The sequence below is a fragment of the Macaca fascicularis genome, chromosome 11 (genome assembly GCF_037993035.2).
Source record: "Macaca fascicularis isolate 582-1 chromosome 11, T2T-MFA8v1.1".
NCBI classification, from domain to species: domain Eukaryota; kingdom Metazoa; phylum Chordata; class Mammalia; order Primates; family Cercopithecidae; genus Macaca; species Macaca fascicularis.
The window spans coordinates 127,810,430-127,836,969 of record NC_088385.1 but is presented as its reverse complement, the minus strand read 5'-3'; the positions used below and the strand labels follow the sequence as shown (position 1 = coordinate 127,836,969).

Sequence of the window (26,540 nt, the reverse complement as noted above, 5' to 3'; positions counted from 1 at the left end):
GCTCTGTCATTCAGGCTGGAGTGCAACGACGCAATCTCAGCTCACTGCAACCTCTGCCACCTGGGTTCAAGCAATTCTTCAGCCTCAGCCCCCGAGTAGCTGGGATTACAGGCGCCTGCCACCATGCCTGGCTAATTTTTGTATTCTTAGTAGAGATGGGGTTTCGCAGTGTTAGCCAGACTGGTCTCGAACTCCTGATCTCAAATGATCCGCCTACCTTGGCCTCCCAACGTGCTGGGATTACAGGCATGAGCCACTGCACCCAACCTAAATGGTCTTTTTCTTAACTCTGCCAGCTATGTTGTATTAAATTATCCTTGACAACATTTCTTCAGTGCCTGCTCTGAGCAGTAGATACCAATGGGATAAGGACAGATTACCATAGAATGCAAAATTCACTTCCTCAAAGAAGAACATAATGAAGAAGCCATTACAAAGATGGCCGACCAGTACTTGATTATGGAATATAATATTATTACAGATCGAAAGGACGGCATGGAAAACAGGCTGCATTTATCAAGCATCAAATAAATAATAGAAAGATGGACAGAGAAACAGAGAGTTTGTAGTTGCTAAGGGAATGGAAGTCCTGAATGATTAACAGTGTAGAACAATTGGGGAGAAGGTTTTAAGAAAAAGTATAAATTTACTGTTAAGATTTTTGTCAAGAGTGTTTCAGACTGATAGAAGGAGACAGTAATCAGATAGAAGTTTTAAAAAGACTGTAGCTGCCAACTCCCAAAATAATAAGAAACAAGGAATTTGTAGAGACAGGAGAGTAGGAAAAGTTGTAGGTGTAGCCAGCATCATTGGTGGGGTATAGGGGTGAAGGGTTACTCTATGATTACATGCTTTGAATATGTCAGAAATGATTCTACTGTCCTTAATTATAATAGGAGCTAGAAGAAGGAGAAGCATTAAGTGAGACTCGACAGAGGGTTAGATGGGCCATGTGACTCATGCCCCAAAAAATCAGAACTTAAAAATGGAGAAATCTCTTTAATTGAATGTTTCTCCCTGCAGGGTGCCCTAGGGTATTTGACCAAAAGACTGGGTAATTATTACTTCGGATTATAATAATGTTCCACCTATCTGGGCAACTCGAAACACATGGAAGTAAGACGAAGAGTTGATCAGGCCTGCCAGGAACTATGGCACTCAACTCATTAGAAAGCAGAAAAGTAAAAGTGAAAAAGTGAAGACAGTAATGAAAGAGCACTACGTGCCCACCACCAGAATAGCTAAAATTAAAAACCTTGACTATTCCCAGTGTCGATGAGGATGCACAGCAACAACAAAGAACCCTCTCGCATTATTGGAGAGCACGCGTTAGTATGGTCACTTTGGAAGGCAGTTTGATGTTACCTACTAAAGGTGACAATGTAAACACTCTTGGACCCCGCAGTGTCACTCCTAGTTATATATGCAACAAATACAATCACATGTGTGTCAAGTCATGTGCAAGAGTGCCTAGAGCAGCATTATTTGTAATAACCAAAAAATTGGAAACAATCCACATGTCAGCCATAGAACGGATAAATAAATTTTACTGTATTCATACAGTGAAAACAAGTGAACTTCTATAGCTACATAAAACAGCATGGATGATTCTCACAAATAACATTGAGTGAAAGAAGCCAGACACAAAAAATTAACTACATAACTCAGTGTATATAAAATTTAGGAAACAAGCAAAATAGTATTTAAGGAATTGCATGCTTGGGTGGAAAACGTGTCATAATTCAGGATAGCAGTTCCCTTCAGGAGAATGAGAGAGAGAGAGAGAGAGAGAGAGAAGTAATTGAGAGGGACGCAAAGGAAGATTTCTAGGGTTGGTTTGTTTCTTGACTTGAATTGTATTAAATATGTAATAATTCACTGAACTCTACATTTTTGTGCTTTTCTGTGTGTGATGCTTCACAATAAAAAAGGTTAGTAAGAAAGTGACAGGAATGGGGGTGGAGGGCAGGAGTTCCCTCCAGGTCCTCTGTTTTCCCCTGACCTTGTTCTGACTTCTGTATCTGCCCCCAAGAAGCCAATATAGAAACTTATTTTCCCGTGGCACATCAGTCCTTCATTTAAGTAGTATTAAGTGTAATTTTAAAAAGAAGCCATGAACACCCCTGCCCAATTATCTGACATCTTCAAGTCTTTTACTAAACTGCAGTTATAATTTATTTGAGTTATAGAGATTGATGGAGATTTATAGTTGGGATTCTCATCTTTAGTAGAGATACACATTTTAATCTCCCTGCTTAGATTGTAAACTTCATGAGATCTGGAAATGACTTTCTTTTAATCCCTCCTGTTGCTTACTGTATATATAATAAGTGTTCAGCAAATAGTCAAAAGCATCCTTCTTACAGGGAGGTGCAAAATCAGTAATTTTCTTAACAGTTACTGGTTTATTGCTCAGTGTCTGTTTCATACCAGACATGCATTTAGCCTGTAGCCATGTTCATTGAATGTTAAAAATAATGTTGCTGTACAAAATTTTTAATTCCATTACCAAGCCTATTTCCTATGTTGATTTTTGCCTTAAAGATAATGCAATTGCACTTGCCCATGTCCTCCCAATTGTGGCTACTCTGTTTTTGCTTTGCTCAGTTTTGCTTTGTTTTTAGGTCACTGGAGTTTGGCTAAAATTTCTAATTAATTACCTCCTTCCCCTTCAAGACCTTTATCTCCAGAACTTTAGGAGATGCAGTACTGAAGTCATGGACATTGTTTTAGGTAGCATATTGTCAGGAACTAAAGGCACTTTGCTTGCCCTGTGACATTGCCTCCTGGTTCAAAAATCTGTGGTTTAAAAAAAAAAAAAAAAAAAAATCTGTGCATTCTAATATTCCAGAAAGGTCCTTTGTATTCAATTTTGCATTTAATTGCAGACTGAACTTTTAAAATTTAGCTTTATTATAAACAAATGCATCTCTTAGATACCTCACCACTGCAGGCTTTATTGTAGCTAGTCATTTAATTTTCTGATCATACTTTGAACCAGTATGATCTGTAGACTGTACGATGCTTTGTTGCTATGATAAACAGTTATTTATTTGAGAAACCATTATTTTATGTAGTGAAAGGCACTGAAAATCTGTATCTTCCTCAAGCAGTTCTTTGAACTACTGTAGAGCACTTACATTTAAAAACTATTTAGGTAAAATGTAGTTAGAGATTTCATAGAGTTTTGTCTAATGGATACACTTCCCAAAGTGATCCATGGGCCAAACTGGATGGATTTGACTAGAGGCAGGACAGACTGCTTCCAAGATAATTTGTGTTTGTCATGGCACATAGCTGACTTTTCCTAAATTGAACTGCCCTATTCCTAAGTGAATTACTTCACTCATCTACCTAGTCCCTGAGAAGCAATTTTGTTTTATAGATATAGTTAATCAAAAACCCTAAATAGCTCTTTTGGGGACAGGCAAATTTAAATACCTAAGAGAAATTTTGTTGATCATTGCAACCCTTTGTGTCTTGCTATGTTTATCCTGGTTACATATTTTATTTGTAGCCTTAATATAATGAAGAGACTTTTTTTTTTTTTTTTTTTTTGCCTTTGACTCCTGAGCTCAAGTGAGCCTCCCACTTCAGCCTCCCAAGTAGCTGGAACTACAGGCTCAAGATACCATGCCTAATTTTTTTTTTTTTTTTTTAATTTTCTGTAGAGATAGGGTCTCCTTATTTTGACCAGGCTGGTCTTGAACTCCTGGCCTCAAGTGATCCTCCTGCCTTAGCCTCTCAAAGTACTGGGATTACAGGCATGAGCCACTGCACCCAGCCTTTTTCTTCTATTATTTCATTATTATAGATCATATGAAGATTTCTTTGATTCCTTTTGTGCACTTTTCTTTATTAATGGTTCTCAATTCTAGATGCAAAATACAGTTTTGTGAGGAGTTTTTAGCTGGGCCTAACCCCTGTGATTTCATTTAATTTGTCTGGGTTTGGACTTTTTTTTTTTCCCCCCCCCGGAGACAGAGTCTCGCTCTGTCATCCAGGCTGGAGTGCAGTGGCATGATCTCGGCTCACTGCAAGCTCCACCTCCCAGGTTCACGCCATTCTCCCACCTCAGCCTCCCAAGTAGCTGGGACTACAGGCACCCATCACCACGCCCAGCTAATTTTTTGTATTTTTAGTAGAGACGGGGTTTCACCATTCACAGGCTGGTCTTCTGACCCCGTGATCTGCCTGCCTCGGGCCTCCGAAAGTGCTAGGATTACAGGCGTGAGCCATCGCGCCCGGCCTGTAATTTTTTAAAAACTCTAATGGGAAGCCAAGAATTTGAGAACCCCTTTGCTAAATCCTACTCTAGCCCAAGAGATTATTTTCCCCCATTCATCTCCTATTCTGGTACCTTAAAATGTTCCCATAAAATATTTTTTTTTTTTTTGTAAATATTGAATAGATACGGGGGTCTCACTGTGTTGCCCAGGCTGGTCTTGAACTCCTGGTCCCAAGCCATACTTCCACTTCAGCCTCCCAAAATCCTGAGATTACAGGCTTACGCTACCACATCTGGCCAAATAAAATTTTTCTCATTTGCTGTTTTCAGCTTTGGCTTCTTGTCCTCCTCTCCCCCTATCAGCCAAGTCAGTTCTCAACTATTAGCAACAATTGGAAAGCGTGAAAATGAGTACATTAAACCCACCGGTGATGAGAAGTCCTTTTAGTCAATGGGTTTAAACCACCTCTTTTACCAAACCTATGTGCAAGACCACAGATTTACTCAAATTGACTAATCTGGGTTTTTACTACCTCTTTTTTGTTCTTGGTGGTGGTTTGGATCCTGTCATCCAGATGGTTAACACCAGGAGGTAGTAGTTCACTTCAACAAATATTCTTGAGCGTCTACTGTAATGAAAGCACCATGAAGAGAACAAGGAGCTCATAATCTCATTAGGAAAGAAAGACTCGTAGGGCCTGGATAATCCATGTTTTACATATAATCCCTAGAACTGTCTGCATTTTTGCAAGTTAATGTATATGAAGTACATAGGCACAGTGCCTGTTGCATAATAAGTTATTAATCTGTCTGTTTTTCTCTTTCAGGCATCCAAACAATTGACTCTACCCAGGCTCTGTTCCTTCCGATTGGAGCATCTGTCTCTCTTTTAGTAATGTTCTTCTTCTTTGACTCAGTTCAAGTAGTTTTTACAATATGTACGGCAGGTAAATATGAGTTTCTCTGTCTAGTCTTAACATACTAAAAGGAAAATTTTTCACCTTTATCACTGTTCAAAAATTAAGATTTATATACCATGTCATGTAAGTTTTTCTTCATAAATCTTGGCTTCATCTCTTCCCTCTCAACCGTGCCACCCTTCCCCAACTGCTTCTTGAACCACTTCATCCACATCATCTGTTGAGACCTGCCCACACAATTTCAAAGAAAGGCTGGAGATGTGAAAATGCAGGGATTTTATCACACCAGAGCAATATTGCTCTGCTTTGGCTGTGGCGCCTTTTCTAGATTACTAGTAGTTTACCAGACGGTTGAGCTTGGCATAGAGGTCATTGTCAGCCTCTACCCACGTTCTTGCAGGTAGAAACATGGATAGCTAATCAAAGTGATTGGACTGTCAGCTCTTTGATGTGTTTTCAAGCTAAGCATTGATGGAAATGTTAAAAAAAAAAAAAAATCATCAGCAAAATTCTACAAGACTTGTTAGGAGGTCATCCCATGGCCTGCTGCTGTTTATCTTTTAGAAAACTTACCTATGCTTTCCCCTACTTCAAATCAGGTACTTTTTTTTATTGAAGAGGTTTTTTGTTCAGTATTAAAGGGGAAGATATTTTTCTTCTCTAGTCAATTAACTGTATCCACTTGTCTAGTGTTTTGGAGAATGAAATTTCTATAAGTCATGCCATTTTTCTTCTAGTTGTTTAAAAAAATTATACCTTTTCTTTCTCTAGTTCTTGCAACGATAGCTTTTGCTTTTCTTCTTCTCCCGATGTGCCAGTATTTAACAAGACCCTGCTCACCTCAGAACAAGTAAGGAATTGGGACTTTCCTCTTAAATTATAAACTTGTATATATTTTTCTGTCATATTTGATAGCATTATTAGGAGTCTCAATTTCTGGTATTGGCTGGAGCACAGAAATGCCAGAAGACCGGGAAGTGAGACATTTGATCTTTAAAACCAGAAGCTAGTACTTCCTTTTGTACCTTCTCATGTCAGAGGAAATACAAACAAAACTTAGGAAGTCTGAATGTGCTTCCTACTTAGATCTTTGAAAGATGAGCAGTTTTTTTTTTTGAAACAGTGCTTTCATTCCTTTACTGTAAGTTGATGAAATATGAGAATAGTGGTTAAACTCAAACATTCTTCTTTGCCTTTGGTCTTAGGTGGCCTGGATATGCTACCTACTTGCATTTAATCCTAGTATTCACACTTTAACTCAAACTCATTGCTGCACAGAAACAAAATTCTGTGCTAATGGAGATGCTGAACGCACTTAGGAAACCAGTCACTGGTGGCAGCTGATGTTCCCAGGAATTAGTGATAACAAAAAGATTTACCATCTTGTAAATAGAGTAATACTATCTTTGGTAAATGCGTTGAATTGTTGGCATGTCTTCATTTTGTTTTCCTCATAAGAATAGAATTTCCTCCATACTTACTAGCTTTTCCAGAGGTCGATATTGTCACTTCAAACTTCTAAATGCCACTGTTGATAATTGGTCCCAAAAAGACATTTTCAGATGGTGCAGAGGTATATTCCTGTGAGTTTTCCATAAGTTTCTCCAAAAAAGGATTGAGTATTTTGGATTTCAAACTGTCTTGGTATTGTCTGCTATTCTAATCCAGCCATCATGAACTCTGATCATGAAATACCAAAGGAGAGTTTGGTTATTGAATAAAGTGTGCCCACTGTCCAATAAGCGTTGTGTGTTTTCCAGGATTTCCTTTGGTTGCTGTGGACGTTTCACTGCTGCTGAGTTGCTGTCATTCTCTCTGTCTGTCATGCTCGTCCTCATCTGGGTTCTCACTGGCCATTGGCTTCTCATGGATGGTAAGTGACTAATTTGCGACAAATTGTAATTTTCCTTTATAGAGTTTTATAGATACTTGAGGATATTCACAGAGATGTACAGCTGTCACTACAATCAACTTTTAGAGCATTTTCACACCCACCCCCGCCAAAACCAATGAGCAGTCATTCCCCTTACCCACCACCCCACCCCAGCCCCAGGTATCCACTAGTCTCTACTTTGTTTCTATGGATTTCTCCATTCTGGACATTTTCCATAAATGGAATCATACATTATGTGACCTTTTGTGTCTGACTTGTTTCACTTAGCTTGTTTTCAAGGCTCATCTATGCTGTAACCTGTATCAGCACTTTTTATGGCTGAATACTGTTCCATTATATGGATACACTAATTTTATTTATTCATTTACTGATTATTTCCACTTTTTAGGCTATTATGAATGATGCCTCTTTGAATATTAATGTACAATGTGCAGACTGTGCTTTCTTATATAAATGGAGGCTTGGCCCAGTGGCTAATGCCTGTAATCCCAGCACATTGGGAGTCTGAGGCAGGAGTATCACTTGAGACCAAGACCAGTCTGGACAACATAGCAGGATCCCATTTCTACAAAAATAAAAATCTTCTGGGCATGGTGCACCTATAGTCCCAGCTACTTGGGAGGCTGAGGTGGGAGGATCCCTTGAGCCCAGGAGTTCAAGATTACAGTGAGCTATGATCATGCTACTGCACTCCGGGCTCAGCAACAGAGTGAGACCCTGTCTCTTTAAAAAGTAACAGTAGGCCGGGCGCGGTGGCTCAAGCCTGTAATCCCAGCACTTTGGGAGGCCGAAACGGGTGGATCACGAGGTCAGGAGATCGAGACCATCCTGGCTAACACGGTGAAACCCCGTCTCTACCAAAAAAATACAAAAAAATAGCCGGGCGAGGTGGTGGGCGCCTGTAGTCCCAGCTACTCGGGAGGCTGAGGCAGGAGAATGGCGTGAACCCGGGAGGCGGAGCTTGCAGTGAGCTGAGATCCGGCCACTGCACTCCAGCCTGGGCGACAGAGTGAGACTCCGTCTCAAAAAAAAAATAAAAAATAAAAATATAAAAAGTAACAGTAAGGGCCGGGCCCGGTGGCTTATGCCTGTAATCCCAGCACTTTGGGAGGCTGAGGCAGGTGGATCATGAGGTCAGGAGATCGAGACCATCCTGGTTAACATGATGAGACCCCGTCTCTACTAAAAATACAAAAAATTAGCCAGGCTTGGGGCGGGTGCCTGTAGTCTCAGCTCCTTGGGAAGCTGAGGCAGGAGAATGGCATGAACCCGGGAGGCAGAGCCAAGATCGCACCACTGCACTCCAGCCTGGGCGACAGAGCGAGACTCCATCTCAAAAAAAAAAAAAAGTAATAGTAAGGAAATGGGATTAGATTGTAATACAATGTATCATATTATGCTCTATATATATCACGTTATATTACATATACTATATATAATCTGCATTATGTACATGATATACATCATACTTTTATGTAATGATGTAGATATGTATTAAGGATGAATACCTAGACATGAAATTCCTGGAACAGAATTCTTGCATTTAAAAAATCTATACCTAATTATTATACTGCGTTTCAGATAGGCTATAGTAGTTATGCTCCAACCTGTAGCATATGAGAATTTCTCTTCGTTGATGATAAGGATGAAATAATAATGACAGTAAGACCTCGGATGAATTAAGTGCCTTTTATGGATTAGACAGTCTGCTAGGTGTTTTACATGGATTATCTCTTTTAATCCTCAGAACAACTCTTTGAAGTAGGTACTGCTGTTTGTTCCCACTTCAAAAGAGTAAACAAAGGTTCAGAGAAGTGGCTCATCCCAGCCACAGACCCGTTATGTAGAATTCATACTTACCATCAAAGCACCTTGGAGGCTGTTTCTGAAAATCACCCATAATTTTCCTAGTCTTTCCCTTAAAACCTTTTTTTTGGGCAGGGAGTTTCGCTTTGTTGCCCAAGCTGGAGTGCAATGGTGTGATCTTGGCTCACTGCAACCTTCGTCTCCTGGATTCAAGCTATTCTCCTGCCTCAGCCTCCCAAGTAGCTGGGATTTCAGGCACATGCCACCACGCCCAGCTAATTTTTTTTTTTTTTTTTTTTTAGTTTTTAGTTTTTGTATTTTTTAGTAGAGTTGGGTTTTCACCGTGTTGGTCAAGCTGGTCTCAAGTCCCTGACCTCAGGTGATCCACCTGCCTCAGCCTCCCAAAGTGCTGGGATTACAGGCGTGAGCCACCACACCCAGCCTTTTTTTTTTTTTTTTAATAGAGACGGGGTCTTATGTTGCCCAGGCTGGTCTTGAACTCCTGGACCCAGGAGATCCTCCCACCTCGGCCTCCCAACGTACACAGGCATGAGCCACTGTGCCTGGCCTCCCCCAGCTTTTTGTTTGGTTTGGTTTGGTTTTGAGACAGGACCTTACTCTGCTGCTCAGGCTGGAGCGCAGTGCATGGTCACTGCTTACCCAACTCTTGAGCTCAAGCAGTTTCACACCTCTGCCTCTCAAGTAGGTGAGACTCCAGGCACAAGCCACCATACCCAGCCCATTTTTTTATTATTATTTTATAAAGATGGGTCTCACTATGTTACCCAGGCTGGTCTTGAACTCCTGGCCTCAAGCAGTCCTCCCAAAGTGCTGGGATTGGGCCAGTGCATTGGCTCAAGCCTATGATCCCCGCACTTTGAGAGGCCAGATGGCAGGATCGCTTGAGGCCAGGAGTTAAAGACCAGCGTGGGCAATATAGTGAGACTGCATCTCTACAAAGCACTGGGATTACAAGCATGAGCCCCGAGGCCCAGCCCCTTGAGATGTTCTTAAACTTTTCTTTTAAACTGTATCATTCTGTTTCCACCTTTTTTCTTTTTTGAGATGGAGTCTCTCTCTGTTGCCCAGGCTGGAGTGCACTGGTGTGATCTCGGCTTACTGCAACCTCTGCCTCCTAGGTTCAAGTGATTCTCCTGCCTCAGCCTCCTGAGTAGCTGGGATTATAGGTGCCCGCCACCACACCTTGCTAATTTTTTTTTTTTTTTTTTTTTGGTATTTTTAGTAGAGACGAGGTTTTGCCATGTTGGCCAGGCTGGTCTTGAACTCCTGAGCTCAGGTGATCCACCCGCTTCAGCCTTCCAAGGTGCTGGGATTACAGGCGTGAGCCCACTGCACCCAGCCTCCACTTCCTTTATATACATTCCTTACATTTCCACAGTTCACTTTCATAATCTCAGAAAATTTTTATCTAACTGCTCTGCCCCACAAAGTAAAATCCTTTAAAAGGGATTGTAAACTGTCCCCTTTCCCTTTCCTTTGGTGGTTCCAAAGGGAAGAAGGTTAAAATATAAAGACAGTCAATTTTATACTACTCGTAATTCTGAAGAATTTTTAAGGGAAGAATTTGAAAATCTGGAGTACAGGTATGGATTGCATCTATTCCTGTTACCTACTCCAAATAACCATAAAGCTACTCCAGACTTTGGAGACAAAGCTCTTCAGAACCAGTGCCAGGTCTGGGAGGCTCCTCTGCACTCCACTAGGCAGTGTTTCCCTGCAGCTCTGGGGCTGTGCTGGCTCAGAGATAATGGGGTTGATGTTCATCATTGTCTGAACCCAAAGCCACCCAGAGTGATGCTTACTGTCACTGCCTCAAGTTCGGAGTAGCTAAGTTAGTCAAACAGTTTCTAAGTACTGATCTTATAGGCTATATGTACTTGGTATGACTGATGTTAAGTTTGCTGCATAGTATTTGGTCCATTGTTTGGGGTTTTTATTTTTAATTTGTTTTAGAGAAAGGTTCTTGCTCTTTTGTCCAGGCTGCAATATGGTGACATGATCCTAACTCACTGTGACCTCAAGCTCCTGGGCTCAAGTAATTGTTTGGATTTTTTTTTAGAAGATATTTGCATCAAATATATGAATTAACTCAAAACCAAGGATGTTCTGTTAATGGTCAATTTGGCTAGAATTTGACAAAAAGGATTGTGAACTTTTTTTTTTCTGGATCCAGAATCAGAATCAGAATCAGAAAGAAATTTTAAACTTTAAGGAAAACAAAAAACTTGTCCTTCTGCACCTAGGAATTTTTTTCCTCGTAAGTGACTTTGACCAGTACAATGATTTGAAATGTCTGTGTGTCAAGTTAGTAAAATGCCATAAGAAACAGTATTCTGTGGAAACAAACTAGCAATGGTATTGCAAATTGTAAAACATACAAATATAAGTTATACTTACAATTTTAAAATACATTTGTTCAAAAAGACAAGATTATAGTGATGGAGAACAGCTCAGTGGTTGGCAGGGTTTGTGTGGAGGAGTGGGGTGACTATAAAGAAAAAACACATGGGTTTTGGTGGATGATGTGACCATTCTCTATGCTGAGCATGGTGGTGACTCTGTCAACACATGTGGGAACTTTCGTAGAACTGCTACATCTAAAGAGAAACTGTCAATGTTACTGTTCAGGCCGGGTGCGGTGGCTCATGCCTGTAATCCCAGCACTTTGGGAGGCCAAGGTGGGCACATCACCTGAGGTCAGGAGTTCAAGACCAGCCTGGCCAACATGGTGAAACCTCGTCTCTACTAAAAGTTCAAAAATTAGCCGGGCGTGGTATTGTGCACCTATAATCCCAGCTACTCGGAACGGTGAGACAGGAGAATCGCTTCAACCCAGGAGGTGGAGGTTGCAGTCAGCCGAGATCACACCACTGCACTCCAGCCTGGGCGACGGAGTAAGACTCCGTCTTTAAAAAAAAAAAAAAAAAAAAAAATTTACTGTTCGGTCATTTTAGAAATAAAATGTTAAATATATTTTTGTTTTTTTATAAATATGTAAATCTATTTTCATAGTAGTTATTCAGTGCTTTTTTTTGAGTGTCTACCATATACCAAGCTATTAAAACAGTTCCTTGAGTTTGCAGACCAAGTTACCCTCTAGACTATACAGACCTTTGATGACACAGACAGGGAAGGCAAAGTCAAAATCATCCATGCCCGTCTGTGTAGTAATTCACCTTTGCTGATTTTGACAGGTTTGGTCGTTTGTTTAGCATCTTGTATTCCCTTATATAAACATGTGCTGTGATTGTTTGCTTCAGTACTAGAGAACCCACTATGCATATAAGCAGTCTGAAGTACAATGGCTACAATTTTTAAGTGGCTATCAAACCTGATTTCCCAAATCAAGTATTAATTAGTGGTTTCAGTAGCTTGTGATTTATGTTACGATACTTCAGTGCTTCTGGAAGTTGATGAAATTACATTCAAAGTAATACAACAAGTTGCTTGCCAAGCTTATGGTAAAAGGCTGACTAAGTGCTGATTCTATAAGGACTAGTTATTATTAAGAGTGATAAAGTGACAGCTGTGTGCATTAGACTTTTCCTGAGAGTAGCACTTGTTGAATTCTGCAAACAATGATTTGTTAATTTAAAGTAGGGAAGAAGTGATTCATGTATAAACTGAGCATGAAGGGGATTCTGAAAAACTTTAGTAAAACCTAATCTTTTAAAAATACATATTATACAATATTAAGGAATCTAGATCATGATAATTATTGGAGCACAGAGAATAAATTTTAGTCCAAATCAATCTCATATCTTTTATGATTATATCCCTTAAATCTTACCTAGTCCAGTGGCTTCCTGAGGAGGAAACAGGCAGATGTCTCTCTTACTGTTACGTCTGAACAGTAACTATTTAGAAATTCCGGTTAGTTGGTTAGAATCTAAACCACATTTTTTCAGTGCATGTAAGTTGGCTGTTTGGATGACTGTGAACCACATATTCCCAAGAGGAACTGTTTTATGATGGTGTCTTTAAATGACAGATTGAGAGACCACCCCCATAACGATGCACTTAAATCCACCTAAACAAATGTGGAATGAGACGCTGAAAGCACCAGATGCTGCTGGTTTAAAGTAATGTAAAGCAGTAATCACCTAAGCAGGATGATTAGTCTCAGTGCTAGCAGACGAAAGCCCATATTATGACAAATGAAATTTTAACTGCCTTGAAGTCTCAGTCTGCCATGTGGTCTGAGTTTCTCGGTAATCCCACTGCTAACTTTTTGATGGCTCTCCTTTCTTGAATCTCTTTATTCTTGTGTCCAGACACACATGATACTATTTACATGTTTTGCTGAGGGTTTAAAGTGCTTACTAAGCTGCTGACCCAAAAAAGATGAGCTGTCTCTCAAACAATAAGCAGTGTGGTCTTTCTACCCTCAGCTCTGGCCTACCTTAGCATTGCAGAGAACAGAAAAAAATGCCTGTTTACTAATAGTATGTTACCAAAAAAAAAGTTTAGCTTGGTGGAAAGTGACATTCTTTTCACAGCCATTGGAAACACACACTTTAGAGCAAGTCGGGAGAATTTTCTTCATTGTTCTTCTGCAGACAGGTCTGGGACAGGTTTATCAGACTCACTAAGGGAGGAATGGGGTGAGCACCTCTGTAAGACATAGTAAAGGGTCTGTTTTACTATGCGAGTCTCTTCCTCTAGACTGTACAGTGGGTAGAAAATTGGCCATAAAGGACGAACTTTTTGTTCCCAGTGGCCACTATCAGAAGTACATTTCCATTGGAAAATTTACTTCATAGTTGAAACGTTTTGCTGAGTGTTCAGTGAGGCTCCCCTAAACCCTAATTAGAATTTTACCATGTTTTCTATCATTACTGCAGTTTCCCAGTATTATCCACGGATCTCTTCTTCCTCCCAGTTTGCACTGGTTGAACCGCCCTTGTGACCAAGGATGGAATTTTTTCTCAAAGAGAGCCTTTGAGCTTTTCATTTGTTTCTTGTGTTTGACTTGTTTTCTGCTGTCACAGTAGTCTAGCTTTCTGGCTATACTGTGTAATACACTGAAATGTGTTGCTCTCTGCCATGAATATTATCTTTCAGACTTCTGCAGAATCTGAAATCATCTTGTAAGCAGTGATATGATATTTGGTGGCTAGGTTTTTTAAAATTAGTGTTTCTTAATTAAAGTCTGTTCTTTGAAGTTAATTTAGAGTGAAAACAGGATGATAAATTATTTTCAGGGCTACACTAAGAAGTATTAACATTAAGAATGGACTTCAGGATTTTCCCAAACTTAAGTCCAGGGCTGTTTTGTCTACTCTCAGTTTCATCTGGCAAATTAACCTTTCAGATTTGGGAAGACTTGAAAGAGTTCGACCTATGGGTGATGGCATGTGAGCTAAAAGCTGGTGGAAAGTGCGTGAATATTGAGCACGCACCCCTAGTGATCAAGGATCATAGAACCTGAATTACAGTCTATCCGCTGCCTAGTTCAGGGACTAACAGAGTCTTGACAGATGTCTGATTCAGTCCCCTCGTTTTATAGCAGTTGCTGCTAACCTATGATTAGAACATGTTTAGGGCCAGAAATCTAACAATTGATATTTTGTTTTAAAATGCTACACAGGCGGTGGCTCACGCCTGTAATCCCAGCTCTTTGGGAGGCTGAGGCAGGCAGATCACCTGAGGTCAGGAGTTGGAGACCAGCCTGGCCAACACGGTGCAACCCCATCTGTAGTAAAAATACAAAAATTAACCAGGGCATGGTGGCATGCGCCTGTAGTCCCAGCTACTCGGGAGGCTGAGGCAGGAGAATCACTTGAACCTGGAAGGCAGGGGTTGCAGTGAGCTGAGATTGCACCACTGCACTCCAGCCTGGGCAACAGAGTGAGACTCTGTCTCTAAATAAATAAATAAATAAAATGGTACACTCTTGGTGCGCTGAGTCCACACAGGGCATAGATATCTAGAGAACCTGTATCGAGAACGGGAGCACTGCTTAGAAACCTTGCAGGTTATGTCATCCTCGTAGAGAACATTTGAGCTCCGTTTGGTCTCACTGTCTTTGTCCCTGGCCCACTGGTTGTAGAAGACGGTGTGATACAGAGATACCAGTGATAAATTGAAAATAACTGTAGCTAAATGGCTAAAATTAATCATTTACTTCCCCCAACACTTTTGGTTAATATGCATTTAACCAAAAGTTAAGCATGTTGGTGAACCTATAAGAGAGTCTCGGGAGTGTCTAAAGCCACAAGGGAAAGAGAGCACCTCCCTTCACTTTAACCTTGAAAAGCTCTGAGGAGAAGGTAAGATTTTTTAAGGGTTACTTGAATGACAGAATGAAAGGCAGGCAAACTAGATGACTGATTGAGAACATGTTCTGGGAATATGACATCACTTGTGGCAGTATTCGCTGGTCAGAGTGGTATTAATTCCACATACCTCTAGGAACCTTCTTTCTCTGAAACAAAGGGATGCCTTCTGCGTCTTCATATACAGAACTTAGACTTGAGTGAGGAGGACCTAGATGGTCTAATTAGAAAGAGGGTGTTCAACTTAACACAGATGGAGAGAAGGGATAGGCTGAGGAATAGGAGGAACCCATTCAGACAGACGCCAAGGCAGAGCCAGCGTGGTGCTCAGCTCCGTTCTGTGGAGGTTGTGCCTCCTGAGTTTATGCACTTTATAATTAGACTTGATTCGTCACAGAGAAGGGAACCTGGTGACCTGAAGGCAGGAAATTATGTGAACAGATGTTTGACAGTGGCAGTGAACAGTACATGGGAAAGAGTAAGAGGGAGGGAGGGTAAGGAGACACAGCAAAGTAGGAAGTAGGCGGAGTTGTGAGCAAGGTCTGCAGTAACAGTAAAGGGTAACACCTCAGAATGGCCAGAATGGCTGCAGATTTCATGTGCATGATGAGAGACTATGATGTGTTGAAGATGAACCCAGACTTTATTTGGAAGGTTAGGATAGAATGACACTATCTAGAGTCATGGAAAACCCAGTCACTGGGCAGTCTCACTGAGCAGTCTGTTCCATATTTAGTTTAGACCCAGCTAGAGGAGGATTAGCATGAGTTGAATGACAAAGCAGCAAGTGGCTCCTGCGCTGTTAGGATGAAGTGATTCTATGGTAAATTGAGTAGAAAAGGCCAGGATGGGCCAGATGCGGTGGTCCATGCCTATAATCCCAGCACTTTGGGAGGCTGAGGCAGGCAGATCACCTGAAGTCAGTAGTTCAAGACCAGCCTGACCAATATGATGAAACCCCATCTCTACTAAAAATATAAAAATTTGTTGGGTGTGGTGGTGGGCCCCGGTATTCCCAGCTACTTGGGAGGCTGAGACAGAATTGCTTGAACCTGGGAGGCACAGGTTGCAGTGAGCCAAGATCGTGCCACTGCAGTCCAGCCTGGGCGACAGAGCAAGACTCCATCTCCAAAAAAAGAAAAGGTCAGGAAGGGACAGGTCGTCTGCATGTGTCACAGAGGCAAATAAACTTACCCCGAGGAGCCTGGCCTCTTGCTTCTCTGTCCAGTCTGTTTGCCCGCCCCTCCTTTGGTTACTGGTGAGCTGCATCATTCAGTCCTCTGACCCTCACTCCCCACAGACTCCTGTCTCTCATCTGTCCATCCTAGGCCTTCTGTTACTTTCTTCGTGCCCTTGATGCCTTGCATTCCATGTATTCACCTGTAAGTCCATGAACAGATCACCCTAGCCAGTATCTATACACAAACCTGTGTTTTACCTGTGCTCTGGCGCGATGCGCTTCCCACCTACTGCTGACTGCTGTTGTTCCTCCAGCCTTCTGAGCTGCTCCCTGAAAATGTCCTGTTGATTGACTCATGACACAACCAAATCTTTGTTTCCTGAAGATGATGACCATGGGAGGGCCTGTCCTTTCAGATATGCGTGTGAGTTGATTAGAGCAGGGGCTCTGGGTACGTCTCTCAGTGCCCTAAACATCATGCTTCAGTCATCCCTTTGCAGCTCTGAATGCTCTGAGCTTTGTCAAGCCTCACTGACTAATACATTTCATTGGGTTCATTTCAAATGACATGCATTTGTATACATTTTACCGGGTTGTTTTATGAATGTATTTAAAAATTAAAGGAGACCCTAGTATAATAAACATCCTATATGATTATAAAGTCAGGAATTAGGTCTTGACCCCTTCTCTCCAGAGCTCACACTGCAGCTCACCCTGTAGCTCAGATAGGGCTTGATAACAGTGATGACAGTGGAGATGAAGATACATAGTTTGCTCTTCCTGGGTTGACTACTGTGTTTCCAACTCAGATTCTGAGTTGTAGGGATGAAGCAGCTTTTTCTCCTCTGTGATCAGATAGCACCGTCCACACAGTAGGAACCCATGATATAGTAATTTAGTTGATGTGTCCAGAGTCTGCCAAGCTGCTGTATTTACCCACTTGATTACATATATTGACAGTTTACCACCAGTTCTATGAAAATGAAATATATCTGCTCGTGTGGCTTTTTACTTTCCTTAGAATAAGTGGAAATTTGAAGTTAATAGAACAGTTTTGCATTCATTCAGCAAGTATTTATTGAATGTCTACTCTGTCAAGTGCTAGGAATCCACAGAAAGAATCAGACATGGTTTCTGTTTCCGAGGAGCATGTGGTCAGTTAGCATAGGAAATAAATTCACCAGTGTATAAATATTCACACGGTCATAGAATGGACGAGTGAGTTGAGACACATTCAACGTTCTATGGCACATCACCTAGAAGAAGCAACTGGGCCGGGGTATGGTGGCTCATGCCTGTAATTCCAGCACTTTGGGAGGCCGGGGCAGGTGGATCACCTGAGGTCAGGAGTTTCAGACCAGCCTGACCAACATGGTAAAACCCCATCTCTACTAAAAATGCAAAAATTACCTGGGCGTGGTGGCATACGCCTGTAATCCCAGCTGAGGCAGGAGAATCACTTGATCCCAGGAGGTGGAAGCTGCAGTAAGCTGAGATTGCACCATTGTACTGCACCTGGGCAATAAGAGCAAAGCTCCATCTCAAAAAAAACAAAAAAGCAGCAGCAACTGACTGGTTGGATCAGGAAAGACTCTGAGAAAGGGCTCCTGACGTGGCTCTTTAAGAATGAGGATGGATTTTCCAGATGAAGGAGCCAGGGCAGGACCTTCTGTCTAGAGTGTGAAAAAACACAGTATGTGTGGAGAGGGGGGAATTGTGTTGAACTGGCTAGAAAACAGAGCCACAGGAATGCGTGTTGAGGGCTTGGGCTATACGGTGGAGAGTGTCCTCCCTGGCCAGAGAGTTTGACAGTCATCCCACCACAAGACCCCATGAAGAATTCCTCAACGGCTCTGTGTCCTCATCAAACCTGTGTTTGCAGAACAGTGGAGGAAGAGAGCTGAAGGAAGGGAGACACCTTGCACCTGCCAGGCCCCGGCCTAGACTACAGGGGTGAGCAGTGAGCCATGCTCTCGGGGAACCTTCACTGGAGTTGAGGGGAGTGAGAATGTTTAAAAAAAACAAGAAATTTTTTATATCACATGTTGAGAGATGAAAAGAAAAATAAGGCAAGGGCAGGAAGTGTAATAATCTTAAATATAATTGTAAGAAAGTCCACCTGTCATTGAGAAGCTAGTACTCGAGTGAAGAACTGGGAAAGACGAGGAGGGGAGCCAGCTGGGTTCTGGGAGGAGATTGTTCCAGGCAGAGGGCACAGTAAATGCAGAGCACTGAAGCGGCGGCATGGGGGGCAGAGTGAGGAGGCTGCTGTGGCTGGCACAGGAAGTAGCAGGAGGTGACCTGAAGGGTCACAGTCACAGCAGGACCTTGTCAGCCAGTGTGAAGGCTGTGGCTTCTATCTGTGGGAAGTTAAGAGTTTTGAGCCAGGGGACCCACAAAACCTGTCTTACGGTTTAAGAAGCTGCTGCTGTCTGCCCTGTGATGAAGAGACTTGTCAGGGGTTAAGTTGGAGGCAGAGAGGCCAGGCAGGAGGTCATTGCAGCAATGCACGCCAGGAGAGGCTGGCGGCTTATGCCAGGCAGGGTGTAAAAGAAAGAGAAAGAGGTGAAAAACAACATCACAGATTTCCATCTGCACAATTGGAAGCAAAGAGTAAATGCTTGGAGACAGAAGACTACACTGTTAAGAGCTGAGTTTGGACATGTTAGATTTCAAAGCCAATTAGACAGCCAAGTATATATGTCTCTTAGGCCATAGGATGTATGAGTCTTGAGCTCCAAGAAGAGATTCAGGCTGGAAATAAAAATGTGTGAGTTGATGACATATAGTCTCAAGAGCCTTGAGATTGGACGAGATCACAGCGAGAGGAAAAGATCTGAGGAAAGGACCATGGAATTCTGGGAATTGAGGAGGAGCTACAGAGAAGCCTGAAAAGGAGTGGCCAGTGAGGGGAGGAGCAGGAGAGCACATTGTCCTGAGAACCAAGGGAGGAGGAGGGAGCCATCAGCTGGGCAGGTTGCTGCCCAAAGGTCGGGTAAGAGGAGGACAGAAGTCGATTACTATGGCTAGCAATGAGGGGATGCTTGCCAAGCCCCCAGGAGCAGTGTCAGTGGAGTAGCAGGGATGAAAGCCCTGCTGGAAGTGATCAAGAGCTCAGATGATAACATCTAATTGATGGGAAATATATGGGATAGAGGAAAAGCCAACCACCCCAATAGGGAAGCACCAGAAAATTCCAGATGACTCCACTTTCAGCAAGTCATTAAAAAAAGGACCGTAGGCTGGGCATGGTGGCTCATGCCTGTCATCCCAGCACTTTGGGCACTTTGGGAGACCAGGGTAAGATTATTGCTTGAGATTAGCCTGGGCCACATAGCAAGACCTCATCTCTACAAAAAATACAAAACTTTGCCGGGTGTGGTGGCATGTGCTGGTGGTCCCAGCTACTCAGGAGGCTAAGTATTGCTTGAGCCCAGGAAATAGAGGCTGCAGTGAGCCAAGATCGTATGACTGCACTCCAGCCTGGGCGACAGAGCAAGACCCTGTCTCAAAAAAAAAAAAAAAAAACATGATTGCAAATGGTGTAAATGGTGGCCTGGGTAACCACAGGTCAAGAATTCGAGACCAAGCCGGGCGCAGTGGCTCACGCCTGTAATCCCAGCACTTTGGGAGGCCAAGGTGGGCGGATCATAAGGTCAGGAGATTGAGATCATCCTGGCTAACATGGTGAAACCCCATCTCTACTAAAAATACAAAAAAATTAGCCAGGCGTGGGCGCCTGTAGTCCCAGCTACTCGGGAGGCTGAGGCAGGAGAATGGCGTGAACCCAGGAGGCAGAGCTTGCAGTGAGCCGAGATCGCACCACTGCACTTCAGCTGGGGCGACAGAGCAAGACTCCATCTCAAAAAAACAAAACAAAGCAAAACAAAAAAGAATTCGAGACCAGCCTGGGCAACATGGTGAAACTCTGTCTCTACTAAAAATACAAACATGAACTCAGGAGGCAGAGGTTGCAGTGAATCGAGATTGTGCCATTACACTCCAGCCTGGGTGATTTTTCCATCTCAAAAAAAAAAAAAAATTCTAGGAAGATGTTTAACAGTAGTAATCTCTGAAAAGTGGCAATGTAATTTTTTTATTTTGCTTTACTGTATTCTCTGGTTTTCTATAATGCAGTTAATGAATTGCTGGGATGATGCCTCCAAGTGAATGAAAGGGAGGGGGTGTTATCTAGGGTGTGAGTTCACTTTAAAGCAGGGAGCAAGAACAACACATCCACAACATTGGAGGGAAGGCAGGAAAAGACAGCTGGGAGGTCTCGGACTGGTTTCCTGGGTCTCCAACAGCCAAGCACTGTGTCTAGCAGGAGGAAAGCAATCACCCCAAATTCCACAAGTCCAAACGGGCTGAAGAAATGGGTGCTTTGCATAAATTGCATGTAAGTTTCTGAAGCTGGAGCTTAGGGCTGCCTGATTTCTGAGGGAATTGCAAACTCTGAAGGGGCATAGCTTGTGGAAAGAGGATGAGCCTGGAGTCCACACTGACTGCTATCTGCTGTATCTTGTCTCCTCCCCAGCACTAGCCATGGGCCTCTGTGTCGCCATGATCGCCTTTGTCCGCCTGCCGAGCCTCAAGGTCTCCTGCTTGCTTCTCTCAGGGCTTCTAATCTATGATGTATTTTGGGTAAGCGTTTATGTCCTTGGAGCCCCTCCCCTTCTTTGTGTTGAAGTGAAGCATTCACTCCCGAAAACTATTAACTAGAAGTATCCAAAGTTGGGCTTGCCGGGCCGCCGATCACTGTCTCTCCAGAGTCCTTAACTGTAGTTGTTCATGGGTGTGCAGTCTGATCCTTTTGTTTGCTGAGTTGTTGTACAGTAGGTAGTGTGTGTGTGTGTGACTCCTAGGATAGAAGAGGTAACAAGATTCGCTGCAGTGAGGGCCACCCTGTCACGGAGTAATCTCTGGGTGTGGAGAGTGCAGAAATTGGCAAGTACACAGGAAGAGCAAAGATTTTCTCAGATCATACAAAGAAGGCATTGCAGTCACAGCATTCTGAGACTCTGCTCTTAAGAGCAAGGAGGACTGATGCTGAAAGCAGGTTGCTTCCAGCTCCCTCTGTTAAAGGCATCTCTCCAACTCGGCAGGTATTTTTCTCAGCCTACATCTTCAATAGCAACGTCATGGTGAAGGTGGCCACTCAGCCGGCTGACAATCCCCTTGACGTTCTATCCCGGAAGCTCCACCTGGGGCCCAATGTTGGGCGTGATGTTCCTCGCCTGTCTCTGCCTGGAAAACTGGTCTTCCCAAGGTAGGACCTCATGCTATGACAGGACCACACTCTTCCTGTGCCTGTCTGTTCCCGGCCTTGGTCAGTCTCTTATGTCATCAGCATTCTGATCCCAACCTGGGGTCATTATCTCCATGCTGCAGAAGAGGATGAGATTCTTGGCTTGCCAAGAACGACCACTAAGTGATCCAGGCGCTGCCTTTTATTATTGATTAATGTCAGCAAACAGCCATGCCTTACTGCTGTTTCCACTGTTTCGAGTTGGCTAGAGGGAGTTAGGAGAATCTGGATCCTTTTAATTTGTAAGATATTTGTAAAAATAGGTTCTAATGGTAGAATTATACAGCTCCTGGTAATATAATCTTGGCAGAATGAATGTACTGCTTTAATCTTCCATCTGTAATAGTAGCCAAGTGCTTATTTGAAGTTTCAACAGTGAATGTGTCACAAATGATGAATCGTTTGACATTTCTAGAGGAAGCAGCACTTATGCAAATCACTTCAGCAGTCACTTCCAAGGGGCTCTCCTGAAACACGGGGGGGCCAGGTGGAGACCTCTAGTGCCAGTACTGTTGCAGCTTTTTCTCTCTACACTCTTAAAACTGATGTTCCATCAGAAGAGATTTCCATCTACTCTGCAGATAAGCTCTTTGACTCCTTAAAAAGCTAACAAACTTTGCACAAAAGGAATAGAAACTGGATTGTGTAGAGTGTGATGTTGCTAACCTGTGAAACTGCATTCCAGCTCCACTGGCAGCCACTTCTCCATGTTGGGCATCGGAGACATCGTGATGCCTGGTCTCCTACTATGCTTTGTCCTTCGCTATGACAACTACAAAAAACAAGCCAGTGGGGACTCCTGTGGGGCCCCTGGACCTGCCAACATCTCCGGGCGCATGCAGAAGGTCTCCTACTTTCACTGCACCCTCATCGGATACTTCGTAGGTAAGAGAACCAGAGAGACTGCAGATGATCCTCGCTCTGGCTGACCTCCAACCCTTGAAATTAAATCAGGTCTTCTAGCTACAGATACTGGATGGAAGGAGAGCGGGAATTCTGAGTGCTGTAATAGACAACCTGGCCTGTGAGATGCTAAGTGTTCTGTGTACTGGATATAGGCCAGTTCCCTCTCCAGCAGTGTATCTGAAGAATATTGTAGGAAAAGCATGTCAGTCTTCAAAGCCAAGGACACACAGCACACAGTGCAGTGGATTAGTCTGTGCTTAAATCTTCCTCTAGAGTTGAATGACTGTTGTATTTATTTCTTACTTTATTCAACAGATACTTACATTTATTAGTTCTATATTTCTACCACTCTGACCTAGGCTAAGTTTTGTAGCCAGCTCGTGTAGGCAGACAGGAGATGGTTGTGATGGGGCTGGGAAAAGTAGTAACCTGCCTGCACATGCAACTGCTCCTGCATAGTGACTGGAAAGGAGCGTCTCTTGCACTCCGTGCCTCCTCCTCAAACCCAGCACTGTCCTCGTCCCAGAGCAGTTCATTCACATGGGTTCATTTCAGACCACAAACTCAGAGGGGCAAGGCAAGTGGCATTATCCCCATTAAACAGATGAGCAGGCTGAGGCTCGGAGAGGTGGAAGGTCTGAACTATGGTTATGTTAGCTGTTGTGAGTAGCAGAGTTGAAACTTGAACCCAGGTCTTCTGCCTCCCAAATCCAGCATCACAGGAGACAGAGGCACACTTAGGGCTCGAGGGAGGGTTTGAACCCAGGAACCAGAGCAAGGAATTAGACCTGGGTCAGTCATGTGTCCTTGGAGTTGTAGGTGTTTTTTAAAGCTATGCTGATCCACATTTCTTCAGCTGCCCAAGCTGGGCATTTCACACCCCAACCATAGAATGGACGACAGCACATTAGATCTGTACAGTCGCAGGACTTTGCCAAGCAGCAGCCGGGTGACACGGGTTCCCTCTCCGGTCTCACAGATGCTTCTCTCTCCTCACAGGCCTGCTCACTGCTACTGTGGCGTCTCGCATTCACCGGGCCGCCCAGCCCGCCCTTCTCTATTTGGTGCCATTTACCTTATTGCCACTCCTCACGATGGCCTATCTAAAGGTGAGAGCAGCAGTTATAAACCTGTGAAAGCAATAACTTGGATTGGCCCCGTGCCTGGGTTTGCACTCTCCTCGCTGGAGGTGATTCTGCTTAAGTCCCTGAGTGAGCTTTTGATCTCTGCTATTTTGTGTGTGTGCGCTACCCTGGCATTAGCAAACGCTTCCAGATTCATGCAGCCACTATCAGAAAATGCTCATGAGCTAGGCCACTACACCACCTGGGCGAGGAATAACTAATTGAAAGCCCTAGAGCCCAGCTGAGGGAACTTTCTGCTTCTGTTCAAAGCAGTGCCCTCCCGCCACCTAACAGCTTCACGCTACGTTAAAGTTTGGGAATAATTAAAATTGAATAGTGTTGAGGCAGCATATGATAAAACCAGAATTAGAGAGCGTGTTACTTCCCAGGTGTCTGTCCCCCGTTTTACAGATGAGGAAGCAGGTTACAGAGGTCAACTTACTTGCCCAAGTCACCTGACTCACGACCTCTAGAGAGTTGCTAAAAGCCCTTTTCTTGCTCAAGGAGCCTAAAAGCACCCCTTCTAGGGAGTCCTCCTAAAAATAGTGGGTTATTTTTAAATGGGTAAGATTTAAATGCTCTGATTTTCCGCAGAAGCAATCTGATCTTAGATCAAGCATCAGAAACGGGGCAGGGCACACGGTGGCTCACGCCTGTAACCCCAGCACTTTGGGAGGCTGAGGCAGGCAGGTCACGAGTTCAGGACTAGCCTGGCCAACATGGTAAAACCCTGTCTCTACTAAAAACACAAAAATGAGCCAGGCATGGTGGTGAGCGCCTGTAATCCCAACTACTTGGGAAGCTGAGGCAAGAGAAGTGCTTGAACCCAGGAGTCGGAGGTTGCAGTGAGCTGAGATCTCACCACTGCACTCCAGCCTAGGTGACAGAGCGAGAACCCATCCAAAAAAAATCAGAACGAGGCCAAGCGCAGTGGCTCATGCCTGTAATCCGAGCACTTTGGAAGGTCAAGGCAGGAGAGTTGCCTGAGCCCAGGAGTTTGAGACCAGCCTGGCCAATATAGGAAGACTTCATATCTTTAAAAAAAAATTTTTTTTTTTAAAGAATCAGAAAAGACAGCTGTGTGTGCCTTGTGTTTAAATCTGTAACTTAGAAAGTCCCTTGTTTCTCAGGGCGACCTCCGGCGGATGTGGTCTGAGCCTTTCCACTCCAAGTCCAGCAGCTCCCGATTCCTGGAAGTATGATGGATCACGTAGAAAGTGACCAGATGGCCATCATAGTCCTTTTCTCTCAACTCATGGTTTGTTTCCTCTTAGAGCTGGCCTGGTACTCAGAAATGTACCTGTGTTTAAGGAACTGCCGTGTGACTGGATTTGGCATTTAAAGGGAGCTTGTTTGCAGGAGAGAGGTGCTGGAGCCCTGTTTGGTTCCTTCTCTTCCTGCGGATGTAGAGGTGGGGCCCCTTCCAAGAGACAGGCCTCTCCCCGGCGCTCCTTCCTCCCACGTTTTTATGGATCTGCACCAGACTGTTACCTTGTGGGGGAGATGGAGATTTGACTGTTTAAAAACTGAAAACAGCGAGGAGTCTTTCTAGAACTTTTGAACACTAAAAGGATGGAAAAAATTAGCAAACCGAAGTTTCTTCAATGACCCCTCGAGAACTTTGGGACCAGTTTCCTATGGGGGACTCAGTTTCAGAGAACTGAGACAGAAGCTCTTCTGTCGTTATATTCTTCTTTCCTTTTTTTGGATTTATTAAATATTTTCTGTGGTGTGAAGTGACTTATTAAATCCACAGACATTGAGTGACTTCTTACAACATCCACATAAGAATTTGTTGTAATGAGTTCATGTCCACCCAGATGTTGTGTTGGCAGTGAACAAGGGCACGGTTTTTATACATACGTACATATATATATACACACACATAGATATATATGAATAAACAGAAATGAAATCCTGCTAAGATCACGCTGTGTAGCTGACAGGGGCTTGCTGTCGTTTTGAGCATGTCGAGCAGTTTACTGTGGCTTCCTTGTATATGGATAAGCTGCTGTCCTTCCCCTTCACGACCGACTCCGCAGTTACAAACCAGTATAGCATTTGTGCTGATAGACTCATGGACTTTAGGAGACCTAACTTGGTTTTGATCAGTGTAGCAAATTAGGGATGAAGAGTTCAAACCTTTCGGCCCTTTCTTTCTTTTCTAGGCTTCTCCCTTGCAGGGTGTTCCGTAGTTTCTTCTCGAGCCAATGCATGTATTATAGCAGCAGGTGTCTTTGTGCTTTCTCATCATAGTAATGTACTACTTGTAAATACATTTTTCTATTTTCTATTTTTTTGTATTTTTTTTTTGACATTTTGTTTCATTGGTGTGCTGTATATTTTCCATGCCCTCACTCCTTTAAGAAAAAAAAAAAAAAAGGAAAAAAGCAACACGATCCTGTCCTTGCTGTTGTGATTATAGTCTTGGTTTATCTGTGGTGACAGATGGGTGTTGGGGATACATGTCAAATGCCCCGCTGAGGTGGGCCCTAAATTCCAGGAACTGGGGAAAGAACCAGCTGCTCTGTCCTGAGAGCCTGGCCCTGTGCTGTGGTCTCTGCTGCAAGCCCAGAGTTCTGGGAGTAACTAGTGTTAGGTCTGCTGGCCTTTACCTAAGCAGCCCCTGCCTGGTAAGAAGGCACCCATTGTTCGGAGGCAGAGAGCAGCCTGCAGTTGGCATGAGGATGCCTGACAACAAAGGCTGGAGAAGGGCCCTGAGTCCCAGCCTCTTCCCAGGGGTCCCCGCCCCAGTGGCTGCCTCTGTCTTGACGTGTAATGAACTGGTGTGCTGTGTCACTGTGGCCTGAAGTCACTGTGGATCGAGCTCACAGGGGGCACCCATCCTGCTGTCAACAGAGCCTGAAGCACTCAG

The 26,540-nt window shown here is 43.4% G+C and overlaps 1 protein-coding gene across 5 annotated transcripts in view; it reads left to right on the top strand.

The window, feature by feature from the left end:
* The window catches only part of SPPL3 (signal peptide peptidase like 3), a 145,891-nt gene extending 119,832 nt beyond the window's left edge, over nucleotides 1–26,059 (top strand). For all 5 annotated transcript variants that reach the window (XM_045366087.3, XM_015431648.4, XM_065524896.2 and 2 more), the window contains 8 exons: nucleotides 5,056–5,175; nucleotides 5,920–5,998; nucleotides 6,909–7,021; nucleotides 20,865–20,971; nucleotides 21,433–21,596; nucleotides 22,321–22,520; nucleotides 23,541–23,650; nucleotides 24,796–26,059. In XM_045366087.3, coding sequence (XP_045222022.1) covers nucleotides 5,056–5,175; nucleotides 5,920–5,998; nucleotides 6,909–7,021; nucleotides 20,865–20,971; nucleotides 21,433–21,596; nucleotides 22,321–22,520; nucleotides 23,541–23,650; nucleotides 24,796–24,867 — 965 coding nt within the window. In that variant the 3' untranslated portion in view covers nucleotides 24,868–26,059. The remainder of the gene's footprint in view (nucleotides 1–5,055; nucleotides 5,176–5,919; nucleotides 5,999–6,908; nucleotides 7,022–20,864; nucleotides 20,972–21,432; nucleotides 21,597–22,320; nucleotides 22,521–23,540; nucleotides 23,651–24,795) is intronic.
* Nucleotides 26,060–26,540: the final 481 nt, after the last annotated feature.